General features: G+C 44.6%; 1 protein-coding gene across 1 annotated transcript in view; it reads right to left on the reverse strand.

Annotated features, from left to right (window-relative positions):
- The window catches only part of HMCN1 (hemicentin 1), a 163,689-nt gene that overhangs the window by 28,483 nt on the left and 110,043 nt on the right, over nucleotides 1-25,163 (reverse strand). The window contains exons 48-71 of the mRNA XM_058808957.1: nucleotides 24,804-24,890; nucleotides 24,204-24,395; nucleotides 23,263-23,436; nucleotides 22,224-22,337; nucleotides 20,634-20,779; nucleotides 18,909-19,059; nucleotides 18,020-18,223; nucleotides 16,312-16,425; nucleotides 15,301-15,488; nucleotides 14,781-14,877; nucleotides 11,789-11,950; nucleotides 11,485-11,598; nucleotides 11,164-11,366; nucleotides 10,853-10,934; nucleotides 10,608-10,739; nucleotides 10,241-10,390; nucleotides 9,052-9,211; nucleotides 8,364-8,488; nucleotides 6,779-6,962; nucleotides 6,510-6,607; nucleotides 5,468-5,746; nucleotides 4,631-4,821; nucleotides 3,894-3,975; nucleotides 2,904-3,040 (exon numbers count right to left, since the gene is read on the reverse strand). Of these exons, the coding sequence (XP_058664940.1) occupies nucleotides 2,904-3,040; nucleotides 3,894-3,975; nucleotides 4,631-4,821; nucleotides 5,468-5,746; nucleotides 6,510-6,607; nucleotides 6,779-6,962; nucleotides 8,364-8,488; nucleotides 9,052-9,211; nucleotides 10,241-10,390; nucleotides 10,608-10,739; nucleotides 10,853-10,934; nucleotides 11,164-11,366; nucleotides 11,485-11,598; nucleotides 11,789-11,950; nucleotides 14,781-14,877; nucleotides 15,301-15,488; nucleotides 16,312-16,425; nucleotides 18,020-18,223; nucleotides 18,909-19,059; nucleotides 20,634-20,779; nucleotides 22,224-22,337; nucleotides 23,263-23,436; nucleotides 24,204-24,395; nucleotides 24,804-24,890 (3,566 nt within the window). The remainder of the gene's footprint in view (nucleotides 1-2,903; nucleotides 3,041-3,893; nucleotides 3,976-4,630; nucleotides 4,822-5,467; nucleotides 5,747-6,509; nucleotides 6,608-6,778; nucleotides 6,963-8,363; nucleotides 8,489-9,051; nucleotides 9,212-10,240; nucleotides 10,391-10,607; nucleotides 10,740-10,852; nucleotides 10,935-11,163; nucleotides 11,367-11,484; nucleotides 11,599-11,788; nucleotides 11,951-14,780; nucleotides 14,878-15,300; nucleotides 15,489-16,311; nucleotides 16,426-18,019; nucleotides 18,224-18,908; nucleotides 19,060-20,633; nucleotides 20,780-22,223; nucleotides 22,338-23,262; nucleotides 23,437-24,203; nucleotides 24,396-24,803; nucleotides 24,891-25,163) is intronic.

Here is a 25,163-nt window from a genome sequence, read left to right on the forward strand (position 1 = left end):
ACAGACACAGGCAGGGCTTAGCCCTTCACTGCTGGCCCCTCTGCACAGAACATCTGCACTGCACAGCACTAACAGCCAGCGGAGAAGGGCACCAATGAACCAGGGACTGAGCTCACTCCTGCCTTTACATCCCTGAAGAGAAAAGGGTGAAGAAAGCTTTTAAAACTTAGCATTGCCTACTGGTTCTCCATGGAAACCCCTAGTGAGGCTTGTGCTTGAAGGAGGCAGCTGTTACAGAGCCAAAGGGCTTTGGAGCTTTTATGGAAAGGGGCACCTAATAGCACATGATTAATTTCATTTATCTTGTTATCTATGCACACTACAGGCAGAAGGAATCAAAGTTTCTCTACACTTCCAGCATCACAGTCTGGCTCAGCTGGGAGGCAGCACAGGCTTAGCCAGCTCAGTTCACCAGCCAGGAGTTCACCAGCCAGCAGTCCTGGGCACAGGCTGCCCCCTCTTCCCAGTCCTGCAGTGACACCACAGCCCCTGCCAGGAGCCAGTTCAGTGAGAGCTTCACCACACCCAGCCTGGGTTGTGTCTGCATCAATCACTGACAGCAACATCAGCTACGAGTGCTCACAGACCTGACTGAACAAAAACCAGCAGGAAAAAGAGTACAAATGCAGCTTTTCCAGTATGTGCTGCCCACCCTCTGGAACTAAAGCTGACATTCCCTTCTACTCTTCTGGGTAGAGGGTCTGAGAAGGGCACCCCAGAGAGATGAAACTCCAGTGGCTCTGCACAAGCACCCTGGTAGTCTGCTCTCACCCCAGGCACCAGCTCCAAGGCTGCAGTGCAGGGCTGGAGCTCTCAGGTGACACAATTCACCACCAGGGTGGGTTACTGGCAGATTGTGGGCTATCACTGGCCTTTCCTGTTGAGAACACAACCTGTGTGATGGTTTCTAAACACAGAAATCTAGAGATAACAGAAGACAGAGGATGAAGCTATATCTTAATCCTTAGGCTCTACTCAAAGTAAGCCAGAAAACTCATGTTGGGAAAAAAAAATACAAACTCAGAAAGTATTTTAGTGTTTGAAAAAAGCCAGGTTAGGCCAGGAGGCTTCTATTCTTAAGTCTCAATGTGCATTTCCAAAATCCCTCAAGAGTGCCACAACTTCAAAGCTGCTGGAGGCCATATCTTTCCATAGTTCTGCTGCACAATTCCATCACTCAGCACACAGAGATGGACTAGGGCAGGCCTCACCTCAAAATCTGTCCAGTGGAAGACAACAAAAGCGGGAGGAATGACAACCTCCACAAAGCTGCTTCACAAAACCAGTGATATTTGAATTGAAGTAACACTGCAGGCTGAGAACCTGCCTTTCTCCAGCCCTCTCCTGTCACTGTGACACCTCCACTTCTCCAGGCAAGGAGCATGATTTTCCAAGGAGCTCCTCACCTCTCCTCCCACACCCAAGGACACCCATTTCCAGCTGCTCAGGATTAGTCAGCTGTTACATTTCTTTGGGGTTGAGAAAGCAGCTGGACACTGGGGAGAACATTGATTTCTCCTGATGTCTAGCATATGAGCTCATGGGTGGGCAGGCCCTGGCACAGGGTGCCCAGAGAAGCTGTGGCTGTCCTTGGATCCCTGGCAGTGTCCAAGGCCATGCTGGACAGGGCTCGGAGCAACCTGAGATGGGGGAAGGTGTCCCTGCCCGTGGCAGTGGGTGGGACTGGATGGGCTTTGAAGTCCCAAGAAGCTTCAGCCCTCACATTCTGACATGAGTTCATGAGGCAGGAGGAGAACTAACAGTGCAAAGATAATTCCCAGGTTACCATCTGAGCATCTCTGGCTGTCACAGAGGCTGTTCCTCTACTTTTGTTTTCTGGTGAATATTTTTAACAGGAGCCGCTTTTCATGGTTTATGTTCCCTAAGCACTGCTTTCCAAACACAAGCTTTCCAATGAAGACCAAGGCAAAAAGCATTCATGTATTTAATTTCCAAGCTTTGTTTAATCTTGTTTTCATTTAAAAACCTCACCACCCAATTAGAGAATTAACTGTCCAGAAGTAGAACGGTCCTTTTAAATTTGTTTCCAGTTGGTTCCTGGGCTATATTAAGATCATGGTCCCTAGCAGCACTTTTTAAGACATGTTCACCCACCAGATCCTTCTTCCAGTTACATTTAATTCTTCTAAATCAACCACAGAGAAAGAGTCTGAGGAATGACATGTCAGAGGAAAGCAAACAAGCAAAAACTTGGGTGAAGATTTAGTGATGGATCACAGCTAAAGGAGAAAATTCATAATCTGTATTTGTTTCTTCTTTATTAATGAATAAAGGTTGAGAGAAAATTTGTAATTAATAACTGAACCTTAATGTTCAGCTAAGAAGGACCTGTTCTGTGAGTGGTCCCAAGGATGGAAAAGAAAAAATTCTTTTCTTACAAACCATCCTCACCTTATTAATTGTCTCTCAACCAGCAAAGACTCTCTGCCTTGCCATGGCACTATGGAATTCTGAGCGGGAAAGATGCACTTGGTACAAAACCCATTTTCTTTTAAAGAACTTCAATTCCTTTCTAAATGCTACTAGAGTAGGAGGATGCATAATATAGCCAAAGGAAACATAGAGTGCAGTCTTGTCTCAGCTACCTTTCCTGGGAAGCCATTCAGGAGTTTACCGAAGGCTTCTAGCATTGCTCAGAGGATCCAGGAGGAGCAAGGGATCCCCCTAAAGGAAAAAAGAACAAGTAACAGCGGGATGGCCACTCCACCCACTGGCTCTGGGGGCTCATTGGGGCTGACTGCAGGCACTGGGGCTACCCAGCTGCTCTGAGCTGGGGGTATGTGACTCGGGCTGAGGGCTGCGTGAGCAGAGCAGGACACCTGGAGCACTGCTGTGACAATGCAGCGAGCAGAAGGCCAGCACCAAGGCTGGCAGCTCAGTACCTCCAGCAGCTCTCCATTCTTCAGCCAGGAGATGGTGGGAGGGGGCACAGCGTCCGACCTGCACTCCAGAATAGCCTGGCTGTTCTGCAGCACCGCCAGCTCCTGGGGCCCTCCAGTACCGGCGATGTTGGGGGGGACTGGGACAAAACACAGAGAACAAAATCAACACCACACATGTGAACTGTCAAGAAAAATACTGATTGAAAACTTCCAGTTTATCTCAAGTTTAAAATAAATGCAAAGCTGTGGTATCATTAATTAGTTCTTCCTTTCAATACCTGTGTTAAATACAGCAGTATATTTCACATGTCTGTAGAGTGAGCATAGTAAACTTGATCCAACCAATACTGACATCTGTGAGCTTCTTGGATATTCAAAATAAGACTTGGAATTGTAACAGAAATCAGGTGGAACCTCCCTTCTTATTGTGTTGTCACCATGATATTTTCTGAAAAATCCTCTTTGCCCAGGATTTTCTCCTGGGAAGGTGAGAAGCCTCAGAGAAGGAATGAAAACAATAATTATCTGTTTGCTGCTTTGAAATGTGGCTTTGACATTGTTTATCAACAGGTGAATGTTTGTTTGGTTCCATGTGATTTGTTTTAATTTAATGACCAGTCATGGTCCAGCTGTGTCCAGGCTCTGAGGAGTCACAGGTTTTCTTTATCATTCTTGTTAAGCTTTCTGTTGTCTCCTTTCTCTTTCTTTAGTATAGTTTTAGTAAAGCATTCTTTTAATATAATATCATAAAATAATAACTCAGCCTTCTGAGACATGGAGTCAGATTAATCTCTTCCCTCGTCCTGGGGACCCTGACAAACACCACACTGTGTATCCCATTCAGAATAACCATCCTTAATGAGAAACACTATTATGATCATATCACAGAATATTTCATCTTTAGGAATATGTGTTTGTTACCTGAGATGATGACATGTACCTTTGCAGTTTACAGTTTGAGAAATATTTTTTTTCCTAAATTAAACTTACCGTGCACTCGTACTAAATACTCCTTGTCATCATCTCCTGCCAGGCTAGATGCTAAACATGTGTATCGTCCTGTGTCCTCCACCTGGAAACACAGGAACAATTTCAGCACCAGCACAAACTTCAGATTATGGGAAAAATTCAGCAAAACCAAGAAAAACAAACACAGTAACAACATACAACAGGCAGCACTTGAACACAAGCACAGGAGACACAGAATGCCTGGAAAGAAAGTAATGGAATTGTTGAATACTTCTTTATTTCGTTTTGATGGAGTTATTCAGAGATAGCTCAGGAGTTGCAGGACTCCCTAAAATCTCACTGGATAATGTGTATCCAGCACTGAAGATGGAACTGGCTATAGGGATCCACCTAAGGAAGGCTCAGGTTTGGGTACTGAAGATATCCTTTTGTGCACACAGTCATTAACATCATCTCCTTCCTATGAACTCCTCATTGTACAGCCCAGAAGTGTTTCTTTTACAAACAAAACAAGCAGCAATCGATCCCAAACTTTATCTCACTTCTGTCTGGGGAAATTCACCTGGGCATCAACAGCTGGACCCAGCCTTAGGTTACTGATGCAAGTTTTTAAAGGTTCTTTGACCTGGGCCCTTCTCTAACCACAAATGCAGGTGGGTGAATTTCAGGGGTTTTTAGGACACCTCTGAGGATGGTCCTAAGGTAGGAACCATTTTAGGGATTGCAGAACTGAGCCTATTTTGAAACAAACACTCTACCTGAGCACTGGTTATTCGGAGGGCTTCTCTTAGCACGTGAATATTGTCAGTCTGCAGCAGTGGGCGCCCATCCTTCATCCATGAGATTTTGGGCACTGGGATGCCAGAGGAGATGCAGAGAAGTTCAAGTGGATTGTTAACAATGACAGAGAGCTCTTCTGGTTCATCTGAACCATTGATATGAGGAGGCTCTGCAGAAGGAAAAACATTCCAGTTCTTTATAGACTCAAAACACCTGTAAAAACTGACTGATCTTGTGGGTAGAGTCTGTAAAATTAGTCTACATTGAATTATTTCTGAATGTATCATGAACTCACTGAGGAAACTCAGGTAATTTCTATCTAACTCTGCCTATTAATTTGCATATTTTATTATTTAGAATTATTAGTTAGAAAAAGTTTTAAAAAATACAGATAAAAAATTATATAATTTCAGCAAATATATTTATCAGCCTTTTAACTGTTGTGCTTTCAGCTGTGCATCTCCCTGTCAAGCTGAATTTCTGCTAAGCAAAGTTACTAATTTATAGCATATAATTATATGAATTATAGCACATTTCAGTACTTGGGAAATACATAGTGTAATTGCACATTCACACATCTTTAGGTATCTTTCATTTCCTTATTCCTCTCATTTATCATTATTGAAATGACCAGGCTGGACAGGGCTTGCAGCAACCTGGGCTAGTGGAAGGTGTCCCTGCTCATTCAGGGGGTGAAACTGGATGGGCTTTAAGGTCCCTCCCAACCCAAACCACTCTGTGATTCTGTGAGCCTATGGAAATGCTCCTGATCCCTGGAGGTGTTTAAAGTGTCATGCTGACAGGTGAGCACTCACCCAGCACCTTGAGGACGAACTGCTTGCTGCTGTGCCCAGCGGCGTTGGAGGCCACGCAGGTGTATCTGCCCGTGTCTGCAGGCTCTGCCCCCAGCACCTGCAGCACCATCCCGCGCCTGCCGGAGCTCAGGCGGGTCCCCAGGGGCAGGGCCAGGCCGTCCTTGAGCCACGACACGCTGGGGACAGGGGAGCCATCGCTCATACAGCCCAGCACGGCCGTGTCACCCCGCAGCACCAGCACCTCCTCCGTGCCCCCGGTGTTGTCCAGGCTGGGCGGCACTGCGGGGACACAGCTCAGTCACACACAGGAGAGAGGCACTGCAGGGACAGAGCTCAGTCACACATGGGACAGGAAACAGAGCTCAGTCACACACGGGACAGGGACAGGGGACAGAGCTCAGTCACACATGGGACAGGGAACAGAGCTCAGTCACACATGGGACAGGGACAGGGGACAGAGCTCAGTCACACATAGGACAGGGACAGAGCTCAGTCACACATGGGTGAGGGGCACTGCAAGGACAGAGCTCTGTCACACACATTGCAGGGACATAAGGACAGAGTTCAATCACACACAGGAGAGGCACTGTGGGGACATATCTCAGTCACACACAGCACAGGGACACAGGGACAGAGCTCTGTCACATGCAGCACAGGGGTATTCCAGGCACAGAACAGCTGGAACAGCTGCCCTTCCCCACTTACGTAGCTGTGCTAAAGCTTCCTTACAAATTAAATTCTATTATTTCTAAAAAAACCTGTGACACATTATGGGAGTTGGAACTAGATGAGCTTTAAGGTCCCTTCACCCAAATCACTCTGTGATTTTATGGTTATGAGTGACAATTCAAGAAAGGACTTTTCTAGGGTTAAAACACTTCTCATTTAAAAAAACCTCAACATTTTGAGAAGTTAGTATTTCCCCAGTGATCATCTCTAAGATGTACTTGTGGCTGTCTGCAATAAGGTGTTGGTGAGAAAGAGTAGATTTAAGAAACCAAGAATTAAGATTCTTTACATAAAACATTTCAGAGACACTCACCCAAAACTTGCAGGTTGTAATGTTTGTTGTGCACTCCAGCCCTGTTAGATGCTACACAAGTGTACGCTCCAGTATCAGATATCTGCACTCGGGAAAGCCTATGGAAAAAGCAATTAAAGCAAGCTGTAAATGGAATACATGGAACACATTACCTTTATTATGGGTGGTTTGGATCAAATTTTACTCTTGTTTCCAAAAATACAGCAGAATTATGCTGGTACTGCAAAAAAGAACAGAAAGTCAGCCAGTTAAAAGAAAAGAAAACCAACCTGAGGATCTGCCCAGCTGAGAGGAGCTTGATCTGGGAGGAGACAGACAGAGGAAGGCCATTCTTCAGCCAGTGGAGCTGTGGTGGGGGGGTGCCAGCAGCAGCACATTCAATATTTAGGGAGGTGTCCAAAAGGGCGGTGAGCTCCTCTGCTTCATCTTTACTATTGGCTATTGTTGGAGGAACTGCATTTTGTAGATGATGGAAAGGAACGCATTAAAACAGGCTATTGAAACCATTTCACCCTGCAGGAAATCCTGCCCCTAATGCCCCACTGGCAATTCAGTAAGAGGATCCATTTTTGGTAGAGTAACCCCTCAGACAATAATATTGAGCACTAAAAATCATCCATTTATATATTTCAAATCAGAGGCACTGTGTAATGACAGTAGACTTCTCTTTGATTTGCCAACCTGCAGCAAGTAAGACATAGCTTAGGGCCTGAAGTTCCTGAGGAGAGAAGGACAGTGCAGGAAGGGATGGGCTGAACCCAACCAGAAGGGCCAGAAGGGACCACTCAAACTCATGGCCTTCAATAAATCTATAATACAGTGAAATCACAGAGGAGGAAAGTTAATTTATTGGTGTCTGGATGCATCTGCTTATTTCATTCTTGAATGGAGAAAGTTCAAAATGCCTAGGTAAGTATTCTGGATGATGACACAAACTGCTGCTTTGGGGCTCTTTGGGGTTAGAGGTTAGTTTGAAAGCCACAGCCTTGGGGGGCTCACCATGTAAAGAAGCCCAGCCAGGTGCAGCTCCAGGCACTGGCTCAGTTAGAATCCCATCACTCACTGTGACAGTGACACCAACAAGACTTTTAAGTTGGTTATTGCTTGAACTTCAGCCAATGCAAACTGAGCACAAACTCCCTGCTGTTGTGCAGAGCCATTCTGTGCCAAAAAGATGTGCTGTGATCATTCAGCACTGTTTTTTATGATACCAAAGGTCATCTCTTACTGCTCTGCTCATGCCTGTGTTCCCAGTGACTGTGAGGGGAACAGACACCTACCCTGCAGAGAAACCCTGCCTGGGCAGAACTCTCCTCTCCTCCCTTCACTTAATGACCACATTTTCCACAACTTAAAATATCCACTCTCTATGCTGCTAAAGGATTACACTCACTAGCCACTGGATATCAAACTGTGCAATTTCCTTCAACACTCCCTCATTTTTAAACTCTTGGGACCTTTAACTATCAGCTCCCTTCATACCACTCTGCTCATGGCTGATGTGCTTTGATTGGAATTAGGGAAGATAATACAACAAAACAGCAGGGTCACAGGAAATCAGCCCAAATATAATCTTCCCCACAAGAAATAAAAAAATCACCACAAGCAGAATCCCTCTATTATGAAATCCACCCAAGAATTAATTCCTGTTTATCCCAAAACACATTTACCAGCAATTTCAACCCTTTTGTCATTGACAGAGCACCCTGTGTAATATCTACAGCAGAGGCAATTGGAAACATGTGCATGCAGGATTCCACTGCAGACAGGCATTCCTCCCTGGGCTCTCCCTTGGGAGCACTCCCAGGGATGGATTATGGAGCAGGCTTGGGTTTCACATCTGGCAGAACTCACCATACACATTCAGGTTGAAAATCCTGTCCTCCTCTCCTGCAGGGTTAGTAGCCACACAAGTGTATTTTCCTGTGTCTGAGGTGAGAGCTCTGGAGATGTTTAATGTGCTGCCATCTGGAGTCACTCTACAAGGACCATCACAAAGCACAGGGAGTTTGTTTACTGTTCCTCTGACCTAGCAAATAAACAATCTGCTCTGGACATTTCAGTAACTACCTCTATCCTCCTGGGAGCTTGATGAGACAAGCATCGTGTTTTGCAAAATATTTCTGTTAGAGACAGGCTAAGAAGTTTTTCCTAGACATGTCCTGTTTAACTTGGTTTTAAGATTCAACTCCAGCCAGGCTTCTGAAGGACCCATAATGATAAGCTTTAAGTGAAATACTTCCATGCCTCAGATCTTTCCCCTCCAAAGGAACTAAATGACCTTAATAAACTTTCATGAAGCGAATAAATATTTATGGAATTCATTAACTGAGAAAGACATAAATATCATGAACTTATCTCTGTTAAGAAAATGAAATTTTTAAAAATCAAAGGACTAACAAATTATACTTAATTTATAGAAGCTGAGGAGGGAGATGATGTTCTTAACCTGGCTAAGCTCCAGTTCAGGATCTCCTCATATTCCCCCCTTAGGGCCCTTAAAATTATTGAAGAGAATGCAGTGTCTGCTAGTTTTTCTTGCCTTATCCTCTGTAAATCATCGCTGGCAACTGTTTTTCCATCCTTCAGCCACTGCACATCCGGGGAGGGCACGCCAGTGGCATTGCAGAGCAGCTGGACACTCTCTCCCAGGAGGACACTGACCTCGCTCGGCATCTCAGAGCCAGCAATACTGGGAGGAACTGGAAATGCACCACAGAAGGATGAGATTCAGCAGCAAGAAATGTAACCTGAACTAGAAACAGCCTCACTGCAGCAGCTCATGGGCATCAGCCCTTAGTACAGCACCTGGGGCAGGCTCTCAGCAGCTGCGGCTGCCCCTGGACCCATGGAAGTGTCCAAGGCCAAGACAGACAGGGTTTGGATAGTGGAAGGTGTCCCAGCCCATGGCAGGTCCTTTCTAGCCCAAACCAGTCTTGGATTCTGTACCCAACACCATCATAGCCCTGTGAACAGCCACCCTAATTCCATCCTAATCAAAGCCATTTCCAGCCTGCATTCCCAAGGAACAAGGATGAAAGTCCTGCTATCCATGAAGTCAAGACTGTCAGTTCCACTAATAAGTTCTGAGCATTTCAAGCAATTTCAGACACATTTGATCAAACAACCAGCTTGACATTCCATTCCTAAACTTAGAGAGAAACTGGCAGGCAGGGGTACACCAGTGCAATTAGTGGGGATGAGTCATTAGGAACAGAGGAAAACACAACAGTTGCAGATTAAGGGTGATTCACAGCAAGGCAGGAGGCAATTCCATAACAAATAAGGGTTTGTCATTTGAGGTGGGGGTGGGGAAAGTATTCCTAAGGAAATTCTGGCAGTAGGTCTTTGCTAACTCCTGCCATAGCACAACAGGTACTACTGCTCCTGAATCCATCTCTGTGTGCTGCTCCACAACCAACCAAGGCAGCTCCAGTGCTCAGCAGGAGGAAGGATGTGACCAGCAGCAGACACACACACACACACACACACAAACTGCAGAACACTGTTCAAGTTCCACAGTCAGGGCTTAAGGATATTCTTTTCCATGCAAATTTTGGACTAGAAGTATTGAATTCTCCAACCACTCTCCCATCTGGTTACAAAAGTAACAGTCCAAATTCTGGACTTTTCTATGTGGTTATCTGATCTCAGTGTCCCCAGCACAGACAGTGTCACATTTACCCAATGTTCCATTAGCTGTGTTCCCTGCATCCTCCCCCATCCCTTACCTTGGATGGAAAGCACATAGGATTTCTGAGCTTTCCCCTCTGGATTGGAGGCAATACACGTGTAGGTGCCACTGTCCAGGAGCTGAGAGCGAGTGATCTGAAGCTTGCTTCCACCAGATAAAATATGAACTTCAAGGGAATCCAAGTTTTCTGAAATACATAAACAAGTCATCATTCCAAACCAGTTACAGGGAGCAAACATCTCTTTTGGGAGAAATTGTTCCATCAAAGTTTCTAAACAAAGATTTCAATCAGTTCTCATAAATGTCTAGAGACAAATAAAGAAGAAACACAAACCAGACAGCAAACAGCAAAGTGGTGCCTCGAAGAGGGGAAGAAGAAGAGGGAAAAGCATGAGAAATATTACCTATTGGTTTTCCATTCTTAAGCCACACTAATGTGGGTGGAGGAATTCCAGTAGCATCACACACAAAGGTGACAGGATTACTGATGGATTCACTGACCAGCTCTTGCTCAGGGCCCTCTATACTTGGAGGCACTGTGAATGGAATAGAAGCAGTAAGAATGTTATGTAAACTGATTTGGAAGTGCCTAATCTGCTAAGTCTGTGTTATTATAATAACTATCGTAGATGATGCAGAGGGCGCTTACCATAAACATTGAGATGGAAATTTTTATCATCTCGTCCCGCAATATTTATGGCTTTGCACACATACTGTCCTGTGTCAGAAACCTGAAACAAGTTTTAAAAGAAATCATTATGGATTCTTATTTTCATGCTACAGTTTAGAGACATTAACAACCTGTGCCTCTGCCAACTCAAAGTGCTTCTCACAGGATGAAAAGCCTCCAGGAAACACATGTCCCATGTACAGCAAGAAAAACACACCACTAAAGAGTGAAATAATTGCTTGGCAGAGGCAGAGCAGTGGCAGATGCAGCCTCCCCCCAGCCTGGCCCACCTCTGCAGCCTTTATCCGCAGGGTCTGTCCGTCTGCCAGGACCTCCAGGGCAGCAGAGTCGGGGAGGAGGCGGCCGTTCTTGTACCAGGTGATGACAGGGGCAGGGATGGCGTTGGACTCGCAGTCCAGGGTCACCGGGGTGCCCACGCGCACGGTCAGCGCCGTCACCGACGCCCCCCCCCGCGCCTTGATGCTCGGGGGCACTGGGGAGGGAGCGCACAGTCAGCTCTGCATTGTGCTGAAACAACCCCATAACGCAGATAAACCTCCCCACGCTTCCCAAGCAACAAATACTATTTCAGAAAATAGCAAAACACAAACCAAGGACAGTTAGGAAGCTCTTCTTCTGACTTTCCCCAGCTTGGTTCCTGGCAGTACAAGTGTATTCTCCACCATCCGACAGTCTGGCTCGGGGAATCTGCAGCGTCCGAGCACCTGGAGCGAGGAGAGAAGGCTGGAGGTTTGCTCTGTGCTGACTGTGCCAATCCCAAAGGCTGGTTTAGAATTGCAGGTGTAACAGGCTGAGCACAGGCACTGTGCTCCACGAAGAGTGGCCATGGGCCCTGTCAGGACAAACCAGACAGAAGCTGAGCCCAAAGGCTGCAGAATAGCTGAGATTCCTCACCAGGCACAATAAAAGTGTTGGAATTTGAACTGATAGGCTTTCCATTCTTGAGCCAGATGAGATCAGGAGGTGGAAAGCCCGTGACCTCGCAAGTCAGAGAGATGAAATTATTCACCACCACGGTCAGATTCTCGGGGTTAGTCCCAACAACACTTGGAGGAACTGTGGAGAGAGAAATACATTAATAGCACCTATTACTGCATCAGCAAAGGATCTCCCACAAGATCATGAATTACTATATTAAAGCTGAATTGCTGCATTTTGCCAAAGAGCCAGGTTGCAAAAATCTTCCACATCCTATGAATGGATCTACTGCTCTTTGGATGCATCTGCAAATGAGACTGAAACAACCTAATGGTCCTGTACTTCACAACAATGTCAATTACTCCATTTGCAGTCCTTCTGTGCTGGCCGCTTGGGAGGGCTAGTGAACCTACACCAGATCCTGACAATGCACTGCCAATTTTCTATCAGTGCTCATGGACATTTGCTGTGTGAGGCAGGATACAGCAAATTCTCACTGTCAGGATACGTAGGATGACTATCACTTCTTCCTGATTCCTTGCTGCTCCTGTTCTCTCTGGAACAATCAATTTTCCACCTACAGAGACCCCAAATTTTTTCCTCCCAACACAGTTCAGAGTGGTTCTGTCAACCAGACAAACCTGTTGCTTAGCAGTGAGTTAAGCACTGGAAAATCCTGGCATGCAGCATTGCTCCAAGGGGTGCATTCCTTAAGCTTACAAGTCCCAGAATTTTAAAATCAAGAATACTTTGACATGTGACCTTTCTACAAGAATGATTTAGAATGAAAGAACTGTAAATCTCTTCCTTTTAATAACCCCCAAGCTCCAGTTGCCATGTTTTTGCAGTGGGGATATATAAAACACTTAAGAGGAAGGCAAAAGCATGTTCTTGGCTTTACTGGGTGGAAAAATCATTCCAAAGAACACATGGAATCCTCCTCTTCAAAGACAGAAACACTGAAGTATTTTGGCCCATCTCCCCCTGAAATGCTCCAGCTGTTTGCTGCCACTTGAGTGACACAAACCAGTCATTAAGGCAACTTTATGGCTCCTCTGGGCACTGCACAAACAAGAGCAGCCCATGTAAATGGGGAATCCAGCCTGTATTTTTCAGCTTGGAATAACTGAAGAATATTTCCCTGATAAAGAGGATAAAATGGTTCACCAGAGCAAGTGGAGAATTGTGACGGCATTTGATAGTTATTTATATTTATTTACTTTTACAGTTCATCTTCCACAGATGTGACTATTGGCAGTGGGTAATTTAATGTACAGGGCCAAATCTCAGCAGTCTTTAATGGAACTTGCTTAAATTGTGGCAGTGTTGATTTCAATTTCTGCAGCAAAAAGCACCCACAAATGTACCACAGGTAATCTGCTTATGCAAGTGTATCTGTATGTGCATAAAGTCACAGTCAGGGGCTCAAATACAGCACTCAGCATGAAAATTACCTATTATTTCCCTACTATTTTAAATCTGGGTGCTTATTTCCTATGTTTTAAAAGGTGTTATATTTGTTTTATTATTCAGATCATCTTCAGTATTTTATTTAAACTTATGGGAGCAGTTCTATTAGAAACACATAAAAATGCTGGGAAACAGTCTTTTTTGTGACATTGACAAAACACAGATCCTGCTGCTTACTGATAATGCATTTTCCTTAATGCTTCACCCTGTGTGGTCTTTTCCTGAACAGCTACACTCTAATTTTTCAAATTAAACTGCATTTAGAAAAATAGACCTAAGTTGCTAATACTATTGAGTTAGAATTGAAACTTCATGCAAATATTTCTTTTAAGAGAATAGTATTCAGCCATAGTCACTAAAACCAGATGTTTTTAAGACAGAAGTTTAAATTTAAACACGAATGTCAGGAAAAGTGAAATATTTTGATTTAAATGCAAAACTCACACATCAGGAAATCTGGGCAGACTCCACTGTCTGACCAGAAAATAATTTCTCAGAGAACAACTCTAGGGCAAATTTTTCCCACGACAACACTATTTTTGGCTAAGTGCATTACCGAGTAGCAAAAAGTGTTATAAATCTGTGCCATGTAGTAGGTAAATTTGCTGCATGTGTGACAGAGGAAAAAATTCAATTATTCTGGGTGCAATAATCTGACTCCTCACTTTCCTGGGATGCTGGTACTGTCTTTAAATGGGAGAAAGTACAGCCCTTGTTTTCTATCAGATAAAGCAGAAAAACATGTAGCTGCCAGTATTCCTTGTTGGGTTGAAACATGGAATGGTACAGAAGAATTAGTGGGAATGATACTTCTTTTCAGGATGGAAAGCTGAAAGTGGGCAGAAATAGAATGGGAAGTCTGGGTTTTCTCTGAAATGTTAATTAGAGATGTCTTGCTTTTCTGAAGTTATCAGGAGAGGGAAGGGGACGTAGTGGAAACTGTTTTATGAAAAATGTCTTGATTGTATTTTTCTTAGACTTCTGATGCCTAAAGCCAACATTTACTTTAACCCTATTGTAACTCCACAAGAAAACCAAAAATAGAGAACAGAAAGGAACCACAAAGGGCACATTTCTAAAACCCAAGCTTTTACAAGCTATGTACCTTTGTTTGATGCTTTCTATCACTCATTTCTTTGAAAAAATGCATTTTCTGAATATATCAAAACAGGCTATAATCCAACCTCCTTATAATTCATGATTCCAGGGCTCAGCAACTCCAACTGGGTGAACACAGCCACCACACAAGGCTCCCTCAATTACAATTCCCACCTTTCTGGAACATGTATGGGGACCTAAAGCCACGTGGTATCAAAAGCCAAATGTTTTCAAGGTACTTTAAACTGATATTTGAGTTCTGGTCTGTCAGAATCTCCATCACACCCAGTAGGGCTCACATGAATGAACCTGAGGGGGTCTGAGCAGTCTGCTAAAAATAACACACCCAAGCTGAACCAGCATTTGACAGAAGACAGAAGTTATGGATGAGAGTACTTACCGTGAACATTGAGGTTAAAATACTTCTTGGCACTTCCAGCTATGTTTTCTGCAATGCAGACATACCTGCCAGTATCTGTTATTTGGGAATTCAAAATCTAAGGCAAAAAGAGACAAGATATGGCTTTGGAGCTAATATATAGACAACTCACTGCCAAAGAAGCAAGTGGAGAGGATTAAGCCCAGCTCTCTGCTTTCACTGTTTTATTCAATTTTGTTCATCAATGGGAAGTTCTTCAGCATACACTATTTTCATTATTTGCTCAAAAAAAAGTCAATAATATTTAAAAGTAAGTGATTTCAAGTGATGTGGTTCATAGCATGATCCCACAAATGGTTGGATCTGAGGAATTACATGAGAGTGACAAGCAGCAGGTGAGGGACAGGAACAAAGGACAAAAACTTCTAAGGTACTATTTGCAGCAACTTGTAGGAAGAAGAAAATACTTCCTACTCAGCAAAAGCAGACAGTTTTTTGTTGCCAACCCCCAGTTTTTCCACTACAAAAAAGATGACACTACCTGTAACCTCCTTCCATTGGACAGCAATGTGTGTTTGTCATCCTCTGCCAGGAGCTGGCCATCCTTCTGCCAGGTGATACTTGGGGAAGGGCTCCCAGTGGGAATGCACTCCATGGCTGCCTCTTTGCTCACCAGCACAGTCACCTCCTCAGGCAGGTCCCCATCAACCCCACTGATGGATGGGGGAGCTGCAGGGAGCAAAAGTAAGGAGAGCAGTCACTCAGCACCTCTCAGGTGGTTGTGAGATTAGACTGGGTTTGAGGAGAAAAGAATGAAACCTCCAGTGAATCCAGTGACAGATAAAGCCATCCCATGAGTAATTCAGCTGTAACAACTCAGCCTAACTCCAAGGACTGCAGCAGAACTACACTTATTCACAGCATACAGAGAGAAAGAGAGGTGAAAATCTATCTTCCAAATATTCCACTGTGTTCTTTGCCATCAAAATAGAAGATAATTTCCAAGGCAGGAGCCCTTTGTAACAATAAATCAGTATTTTCAGTGGTATAACACTGCCATAAAAGCAAAGTGTTACCCAAGGCTAAAACACCGACGCATCAACAGACACAAAAGTTCATCCAAATGGTTGTGCAGGCATTCATTAATCTAAATCCTCAGTTCCCTTCAGGCTTTGGGAGTTCTGCAGGAATTGCAGAAAATGATGGCCAAAATAAAGAAAGAGAGAAAAGTCTTGGTCACAATTCTGAAATGGGAAGCTGAGGAGAGAACAAGAGATACCAAGATAAAACCTGGATTTTTACCTATGCTTTTCTTTCTGGTGAATGGTGAGAGCTGTAACACAACTGAGTTCCTGTAACAATGAGCTACACACATGGAACTAAAACCATCAACACTCTGTTCACACAAATCAGTACAGCTCCAGCACCCTAAACACATTAACGTCATTGCTTACAAACACACATTAAAAACACTAGGAACTCCTGGGCTGTAATGGTTGGTTGTTTTGCACAGAACCCTTATTAGGGCACTCAGAGGGGAAGGGGAGCTCACAGAGCACTCGGATGTCGTAGTGGATGGAGTCCTGCCCTGCCTCGTTGACCGCCACACACGCGTATCTGCCGGCGTCGGCCGCGCGGGCCCGCGCGATCTGCAGCACCCGGCCTCCTGCAAACAAAAGGCCAAGGCAGCATCAAGCACTCTCCATCGTCTCCACACCACATCCCACCAGAGGCCTGAGCAAGCAAATTTATGAATGGTCAGCATTTGGTCTGAATTATAAGTAGCTGACGGTTTTTATTTCCTGGCTACTTTTTCTACAGGCAGATAGTTGGAGTGCAGCCATGCTCATATTGAAATGTTAGAAAAGAGCAATTAATTCCACATAAAGGAAGATCATGCCACAGCAATACGTAGCCAGGCATTATTCTTCCATCAAAAATAGAAATATTTCTCAGTAAGATGGCACAGAACTAATAGGCAAAAGGAAATACAAGCACAGAATATTCTGTTCCAAACTGAACAGATATTCACTTCTGAGGCTTAGAGGTACTTTTCACTCTACTCTTCATAAAAGCACAGTCATATACATATCTTCAGAAGGAGAGGAGATCTTAGGAATACACTTTGGGAGTATTTGTCATTCCTTTATCAAGAGATGAACAAGATGAAGAAGCAGGGGCTCCTCTTTTACCACTGCCCCTCCTTAAACACTCCATCCCAAACCATCTCTGCACAGCAATACTCATGACTGTAGGCAGCTCTTTTCCTGCCCCACAAGCTTAACTAGGGGATTATGGCCATTTCTCTGCTGCAAACATGCTTTCCATGCCTCACTCCTTGGTTAAGAGGCTTTTCTACTCCTACATTCCTTCTACATTCCAATTATCTTTGTGTCAAAGCAAATTTAATAAGGAAATAAATCAGGAACACATCAGAGAGAAGGTATCATTGATGCATTTCATCTTGCAACACACTGAAGTGTCCAAGGCCAGGCTGGATGGGGCTTGGAGCAACCTGGGCTAGTGGAAGGTCCATGGGAAGTCCTTGCCCATGGCAGAGGGTGGAATGAGATGGGCCTTAAGATTCCTTCAAACCAAACTGTTCTGCAATTCCGTGATTCACTGTTAGAGTTCAATGGTGACATTCACACCATTTTAGGGACTACTTATTAAATTAGAGAAACACAACTTAAGGCCAAGGACTAGAGAGAAACATTTCCAGCTAATGAAGTCTGAAAAAAACATTAAAGAAGTGCTCTGAAGGGGAGAAGTGTGTCATCACTACACAAATACCAGCACCAAGGCCACTTCTTAATCATAGAATGGTTTGGGTTGGAAGGGACCTTAGAGATCATCCAATGCAATCCCCTGCCATGGGCAGGGACACCTTCCACTATCCCAGCTTGCTCCAATCTGGCCTTTCACGGATCCAGGGGCAGCCACAGCTTCTCTGGGCACCCTGTGCCAGGGTCTCCCCACCCTCACAGCCAAGAATTGCTCCCCAATATACCATCTAAACCCATTCTCTTTTAATTTGAGTCCATTCCCCCTTGTCCTGTCCCTCCATCCCTTGTGAACAGCCTGTCTCCATCTTTCCTGTCAGCCCCTTCAGGCACTGGAAGGCCACACTGAGGTCAGCCTGAAGCTTCTCCTCTCCAGGCTGAACAATCCCAGCTCTCCCAGCCTTTCCCCACAGGAGAGGGGCTCCATCCCTCTGATCACCTCAGTGCAGGGCCAGCGAGTGCCAGCTGAACACCCACCTGGCAGGATGAGCACTCTGTCACTGGAGCTCAGGGGATGCCCATCCTTAAACCACGTGAGCACAGGGGGAGGAACAGCATTGGTCTCACAGTACAGTGAGAGGGGGTTGTTGACAATCACATCTTTACTTTCTCCACCTCTTTCTGCATCCACCATGTTCCCAGCTTCCCATTCCCTGTAAGACTTTTGGAAGCTAGGAGGAACTACAACAAAGAAGAGGAATTACGTTAGCATTTTGCAGTAGAAGTAGCTTGTTTTGAAGTAAAGAAATAAGAAGGTATTGTAATGTTCAACAGCAGCAATAAAAATTAAGTGTATTAAATAAAACCCGCCCCCACATTAAGTTACCCAGGAAAACTCTAGTTCTTCTAGAAGAAACAATTGAGCAATTTACTAAGTATTTTTTGAAGAGTAATAAATAACAGTGTAAGATGACCTGGTAACAAACACAGAGGGTATTCATCAACAAAAATACTTAAACAATGTGGTATCTGGTTTCACTCAAGCTCTCATTTAGTCTAAATTTTCAGAAATTATTCATGATTGTTTCCTTGTATTTACACACAGTAGGCCAATAGGATGCTTATGTCTGGGGCCTCTAAATACTACTTGAAACAGAAAAGTGAAGTATGTCTTAGTTCAAAACAAATTAAAATTTTTCATGGCATTTAGAGGAAGATCAGAGTTCCTATGTCCTTGCACTGATTTCACAAACACAACTTAAAAAAGAATAATCAAATACTACATGTCAGCAATTAGCAAAATATCCCTAAAAACACAAAAGCATTGGGTTTGACCATGCAAAGGTAAAGGATCTAAAATTATTAATTCCAGCATCCCAGAACACTAAAAAAGCATGCTAACAGGAGATTTTTATTACCCTTTTACCTTGAATATTTACATCAAATTCCAGCTCATCCTCCCCAGCAATGTTGGAGGCCAGACAAGTGTAGCGCCCCGTGTCTGACACCCGGGCCTCCTTGATGTGCAGGGTGTGGCCACCGCCCTGGATCAGGATATGCTCATCTGCCTGCAGTGGCTGCAATGTCAATTCAAATGAAAATTAATACTCAGCAAAGAACACACCAGAAATAGCCACATTTGTGGCGGTGATATGAGTAAACTCAATCAAGCTCCAAGTTCCTGGAGACAATTTTCTTTTCATGGTTGTCAGAAACTCTGCATCTTCATCCTTCCACTCGTGGTGGCTGGTCTCCTCAAGGATGTGATTTTCCATCACTCTTAGCCCCAGGATGCTGCTGAGGGGAGCAATGCCATCCCCATCAGGCCAGTGCTTTTGCGGCATTGGATCCAATCCCTGACTCACTGGCCAAGCTTCCAATACCTGGAAAATTCCCAGCTTTCTGTGAGGTGAACAAATTAATCTAACCCATCCTACAGATCCGCTGCCAGCAAGGACAGGGTTTGAACATAGAATGGACAAAGCAACAGCACAGAGAGACACAGGATTAGATATTCCTGTGCCCAAATGTGGCCCACAGGTGACAGCAGAGGCTGCAGTGACACACAGCATGTGTGTCCAGAATACATTCATTACATGAGCTCATCTACATCAGCAGTCTGGTCTAGTGGGAGGTGTCCCTGCTCATGGCAGGCAGGGGTGGAACTGGATGGGCTTTGAGGTCCCTTCCAACCCAAACCATGCCATGACCCCATGCTTCCATGATTAGGGAATCAGCACTGAACTCCAGTCCTGCAGGGAAGAATTCATTCAGTCCATGGACAGGACTGAGAGCCTTTCATCCAGGGCAGCCTAAGGAGGAGCAGCTTCTGTGCCAGTGGCAGTCAGGTGTGTACAGTCACTGCCTTTGGGAACCTCTTAACTCCCCAAATTGAGTTTTTCTTTGGCAATACAGCCAGGACTCCCAGAACAGTAGAGGACACCTGAAACAGCCAGTGGGTGATCATCCACGTTATTCCCACATGCTCATTAAATCCAGGAAGAGCTGCTCCACAATGAGTGCCCGACCAAGAACAGCTCAAGTAAAGGATTACACTCTCCTTTCTTACAGAAGAGCAGCACAGTTCCTTTTTAATTTACCCCTGTGCTCTATTTCAGTGTGTCCCCGTGGCCCTGCCCTTCCCAGCTCCCCAGACAGATCCATAGAGCGCTGTGTGTGGCAGGACTTGTGCCTCACCCCCCTGGAGCAGCCAGATGCTCTTGTGGCTTTGTGAGCTCTGCCAGGACCAAGGGGGAGGCTCTGCAACTTCTGCAAGGGCAGCACTTGAGAGAACCATCTGTAACTAACAGGGCCTTTGGGGGTTTTACACAACAGCCACAGCCCTGTCATCACACCATGGGATGCTCCTGCCAAGAAGGGCACTCCCTCTCCCAGCACAGGCCAGTGCCAGGCCTGGAAACTCCAGCCCTGGTGTCCCAGGCATGGCCAGGCACCCAGCAAAAGCCAAAATGTTGACTGGCAGAGGTCTGGGTGCCAGCAAACACCCCAAACTGCTGGGCAGTGCTTCTGCCAGCAGCAAGAAGTGAGAGTTAATCCTCTCCCTGCATGGATGCTAGTTCCAGGGACAGGGAACACGCAGCTGTGCCTATCCCACATCTCCTCAGAGGAAGGAACTGAGTTTGTGACTGGCCTGTCCATCCTTGTACCAGCTGATGGCAGCAGCAGGAATGGCATGAACTTCACACTCCAGGGTCATACTGCGGTTCACTTTGATCTTCACCTCCTTGGGGGACAGTCCTGTCCCTGAGACATCCCCTTTGGCAATGGTGGGTGGAACTGCACACAGACAAAGGCAGAGAGGGGAGAGACTGTCATGGCTTATTGGCTGCTGCAGCATTTCAACATTAACTAAGATGATAACCTCCTGGAAAGCAAGTGCATTCCCCCAACAAACTGCCTCTTGCCCATAGCCAAATGCCAAATCATTACTATACATATATATATATATGTGTGTGTGTGTGTGTGTGTGTGTATTTTCAGCTATTTTTAGTACAGTTATTATGCACAAAATATACAAAATTGGGTTCAACACTTTTGAACTTTTAAAACATGCTGGTTTTTAAACAAGCAAACCTGACTACAGCCCTACCTAACTACAGCACTTCATTATTACATGCCTGGCTTCAATTCTATCAAGTTCAGGGTATTGTAGTCATTGAGGAGCATTTTAATGGAAACTAATATTCCCAGAAACATATGTTTGATCACAAGTCCACACTCAGGGTAACTAGTCAAAACTCAACATTTCCACAGAAATCCCTGTGTTGCAAAATCCTGTTTCTTTCTGAATCAGAAGGAAAATAGAATGTTTCAAAATTCTTCAGCTGCCCCCCAGCTTGGTCTCATAATATTTTTGAAATTATGTAAAATGCTTTCAGAGAATTCTCAACTCTTCTTTTCCACTGGGAATTTTTAATTTTTCCCCTAATACTTACAGTATCCTAATAACAACTGGCAGTTCCAATGGCATTTGGGGGTGGAGGGCATTACATTCCCACATAGCCATGCATTAGTAATGAACTCATTTGTCACCTTCTTGTTATTCCAAATGCAGAGGGGGCTTATTAAGGACTTGGTGTAATTAAATAACAGTATGGGTACTGTAAGGGAGAAACCAATTCCAAATCAGACTGGGAAATTTAAAATAAAGTTAAAAATCATGCTTGATTGAGCCCATAATGAAGAGTTTGAGCATTAAAATTGAGTAGGTAGAGATTCTCAAAGGAAAATGTGCTGACAGAAAGTTCGAATAGGAAAACTCTTGTGCATATGAGATGTTAGGGAAGGACATTAAAATAACATCCTTCTGTTTTGCCTTCCTCAATAAAGCATCCCATTAGATGTTAGAGGCCCTCTCCTGTTTTTCTAAAATGGTTTCTGTGCTCAGGAGGTTCTCTGCTCACATCTCTCATTGTGCTGCACTCATCTGACCTGAAAATCAGCTCCAAAAGAAGCATTTCAGAGGAAACTGGAGTTCAGTGTTTCTTAAATGTCCTCCCTTGAGTGACATAAAGGTTTTTAGCACAACTGTAGCATTGCAAAGGATACAACAATCAACTTTTCTGGTGTCTTTCCACCAGCAATGCCAGAGATAATACAGATGTCTGCTCAGCAAAGCCATTAATAGGAAATCCTGTATTCATCAGGACAGGTAACACTGCAATGGGGAAAATGGAAGAATGCAAAATTAGAATTTCAAAAACTGAAAGCAGTGCCATACTGTAGACTTTCACTTCATAGTGCCTCAGTGTCTCCCCAGCCTCGTTTGTGGCTATGCAGGTGTATCTTCCAGCGCTGTCCTGCTGGGCATTCAGGATCTGCAGGGTCCGCCCACCTGCCAAAGACACAACCTTTAACAGCATTCATGCCAGACTCTTGCTTCCCAGTTGTTTAAATACTTCCTGCAGCATATTTCCAACCCTTTGGTCCAAAATCTACTCTCTGAAGAGCAGAAAACCTGACTGCTTACTATGCTAACTACCATGTGTAACAAATGAGTGCATGAGTCATGGCAGTGCCATGGATCACAACTCCTGTTGCTTATGGATTCTTGGGAAATTTCTTAAGAAATTTTGTCAAGAAATTTGTGCAGGGAATTTCTTGAAGATATTTAGCCAAGACTCATTCTTTCTCTGAACACTTGCAGTTAACAAGGTAAGGTACTTGTACATCTACAGTACTCCAGTCTTCCCTCTGAAGCTTGCTCCCATTTTCCATTTCCACAGGTACCAGGGAAAAGTTATTCTACAAACTAAAAATGGCAAACTAATAATAACCTAGAAAAATCCCACCTCATTCTCTTTATTAATTTGTATCTCTCTCCATCTAATTTCCACATTTAACTGCAAGTCATTTATATTCCTCATTAACTCATATGAATTTTCCCATCATTTTGCTTGTCGGTACAAAATAATAAATACATAATAAAACACAAATAAACAATCAGTCAATGTGAAGTACTTAAAAATATTGGAATGGGAAGTGCTAGAGAAGTACAAAGAATCCGAAAATGGGTTGGAAGGAACTTAAAGCCAATTCATGGGCAGGGGCACCTTCCACTAGCCCAGGTTGCTCCAAGCCCTATCCCGCCTGGCCTTGGACACTTCCAGGGATGGGGCAGCCACAACTTCTCTGGGCAACCTATGCCAGTGCATTGCACTTAATAGAAATATATAATTTGATTTTTTTAAAGAAGTATGTAATAGAAAAACATGCAATAAAAGGATCAGGTGTTATTTCTCAATAAGAACAGGGTTTACCTGGCAGAATGCGGATGTTTCTGCTGGACTCTAAGGGATTCCCATCTTTCAGCCAGGTGATGGTGGCTGGGGGGTAGGAATAAGCTTCACAGACCAGTGAGGTGGGGCTGTTGAGGATAACGGTGATATCCTCTGCATTCCCTTGGCTGTCTGCTCCCACAATGCTTGGAGCCACTGGGAACAACAAAATCAGTAACCACAGGGAGGAAAGCCCCTCTCTGAAAAAAGCCTATTTTCTTGATCCCTGTTCAGTCCAGAAATCTGGCTGCAGCCTCAGCTAGCTGGGGAGCAGTCCTACAAGAAGCACCAAAACCTGGACCCAGATAACACTCAGCAGGTTTTATGTTTTGTCCTGAAGTCAGCAGTGATCCCAAACCAGTGGAATCTCGTGCTTTGTCCACCTGTGTGGACAAATCCCACCCGTGCCTTTGTCAAGCACAGCTCCCCAGGAAGCCAGCCACCACTCCTTGAGCAGAGCTGCTGCTTGATGATCCTGGAAGGAGGGATGAGCCTAGGAACAAGGGTGTGGAAAACAAACACAAACTCACCATTGTTTGCACTTCGTTGTGCAATAACCCTCATGGAAAAAAAAAAAAAAAAAAAAAAAAGAGGAGTGCAGATGGTTTCAGCTTTCTGAAGAGATCACAATCTGAAATGCTCTTCAGATGCTCCTTGCTTGAATCACAATAAGCCAAAGTGCTGTCCTGCTGCCCATTCCATAGGGACAATATCCTGTGAAGGTTCCCTGTGTTCCAGCTCTGTTGTCTAAAGCACAGCACTGGTGTTTCTATCAAACCACTATCATCTATCAATTACTAAGATGTAAAACTCTAATCACAGACAGGCAACCTGTGCACTGCTGCCACAAAAGCCCTACAGAATTCCAACAGGACTCTTTCTGAGCTGCCTGCTCCTGTGGCAGAGGCAGCCCAGCTGCTCACCAAGCACGTTGAGGCTGTAGGTTTTGCTCCTGTCCCCAGCAGCGTTGGATGCCATGCAAGTGTAGCGCCCCGTGTCCAGGAGCTGCGCCTCGGAGATCTGCAGGGATCGCCCTCTGGACACGATCCTGGCATCTCCAGCCTCAGCCAGAGCCTGCCCATCCTTCAGCCATGTGACCTGCGGCACAGGGTTCCCTTGATGGAGTTGGGAAAATGGCAAACATGAGTTGGTGCATAACCTCTAGGATATACCAAGATTTCTGAGAAACAGGAAAATACAGTTTCAGGTGTGCTTTTCATGTGCATTCAAGGAGGGAAGTTCTGAAAAATGCATTCTGAAGTCTCTGAACCTCCTGAAGTGATATATACCTTGTCTGAAATTCCACAGGCCTTTGAAGAAGAAATATCACAGCAACATCCCTCTTGGCTGATCTCATCCAATCTTTACAAGGAGTGCTTAGTCCTGCTCTAAGCACCACAGTTAAATCTAAGATTTAAAAATCCCACTGAACTGAAATCCTGTTAAAAACAGGCTGTGCAGCACCAGTAGTGATCTGACCATGGCTTTGATGAGCAAAGGTAAATCATAACCTGTTCATTTACCTGTCACCTCACATGTCAGGGTAACTCCGTGCTTCTCCTTCACTTTCACATCTTCAAGTGTATTTTCCCCTACAATCCCTGGAGGCACTGCAACAGGCAAGGACACAGCATCAGCATGGTTTCAGCAACACTGAAATACAACAGGCTGCTTGAGGATGCTGCCAGGAGGGATGAGCCCGGGAACACAGGACTAGGACTGTGTAACCAAACACAAACATTGCTTGTGTTTGGTTACACAGTCACTGCCATAAAAAAAGAAGAGCAATACAACAGATTCCCAACAAGTGGATGCTGTGCCACAGCTGATCAGCATTCTCTGCAAATACAGCTAATTCCATATGGGAATGAACACACTACACA

Source organism: Ammospiza caudacuta, chromosome 7, assembly GCF_027887145.1.
Source record: "Ammospiza caudacuta isolate bAmmCau1 chromosome 7, bAmmCau1.pri, whole genome shotgun sequence".
In the NCBI taxonomy this organism is placed as follows: domain Eukaryota; kingdom Metazoa; phylum Chordata; class Aves; order Passeriformes; family Passerellidae; genus Ammospiza; species Ammospiza caudacuta.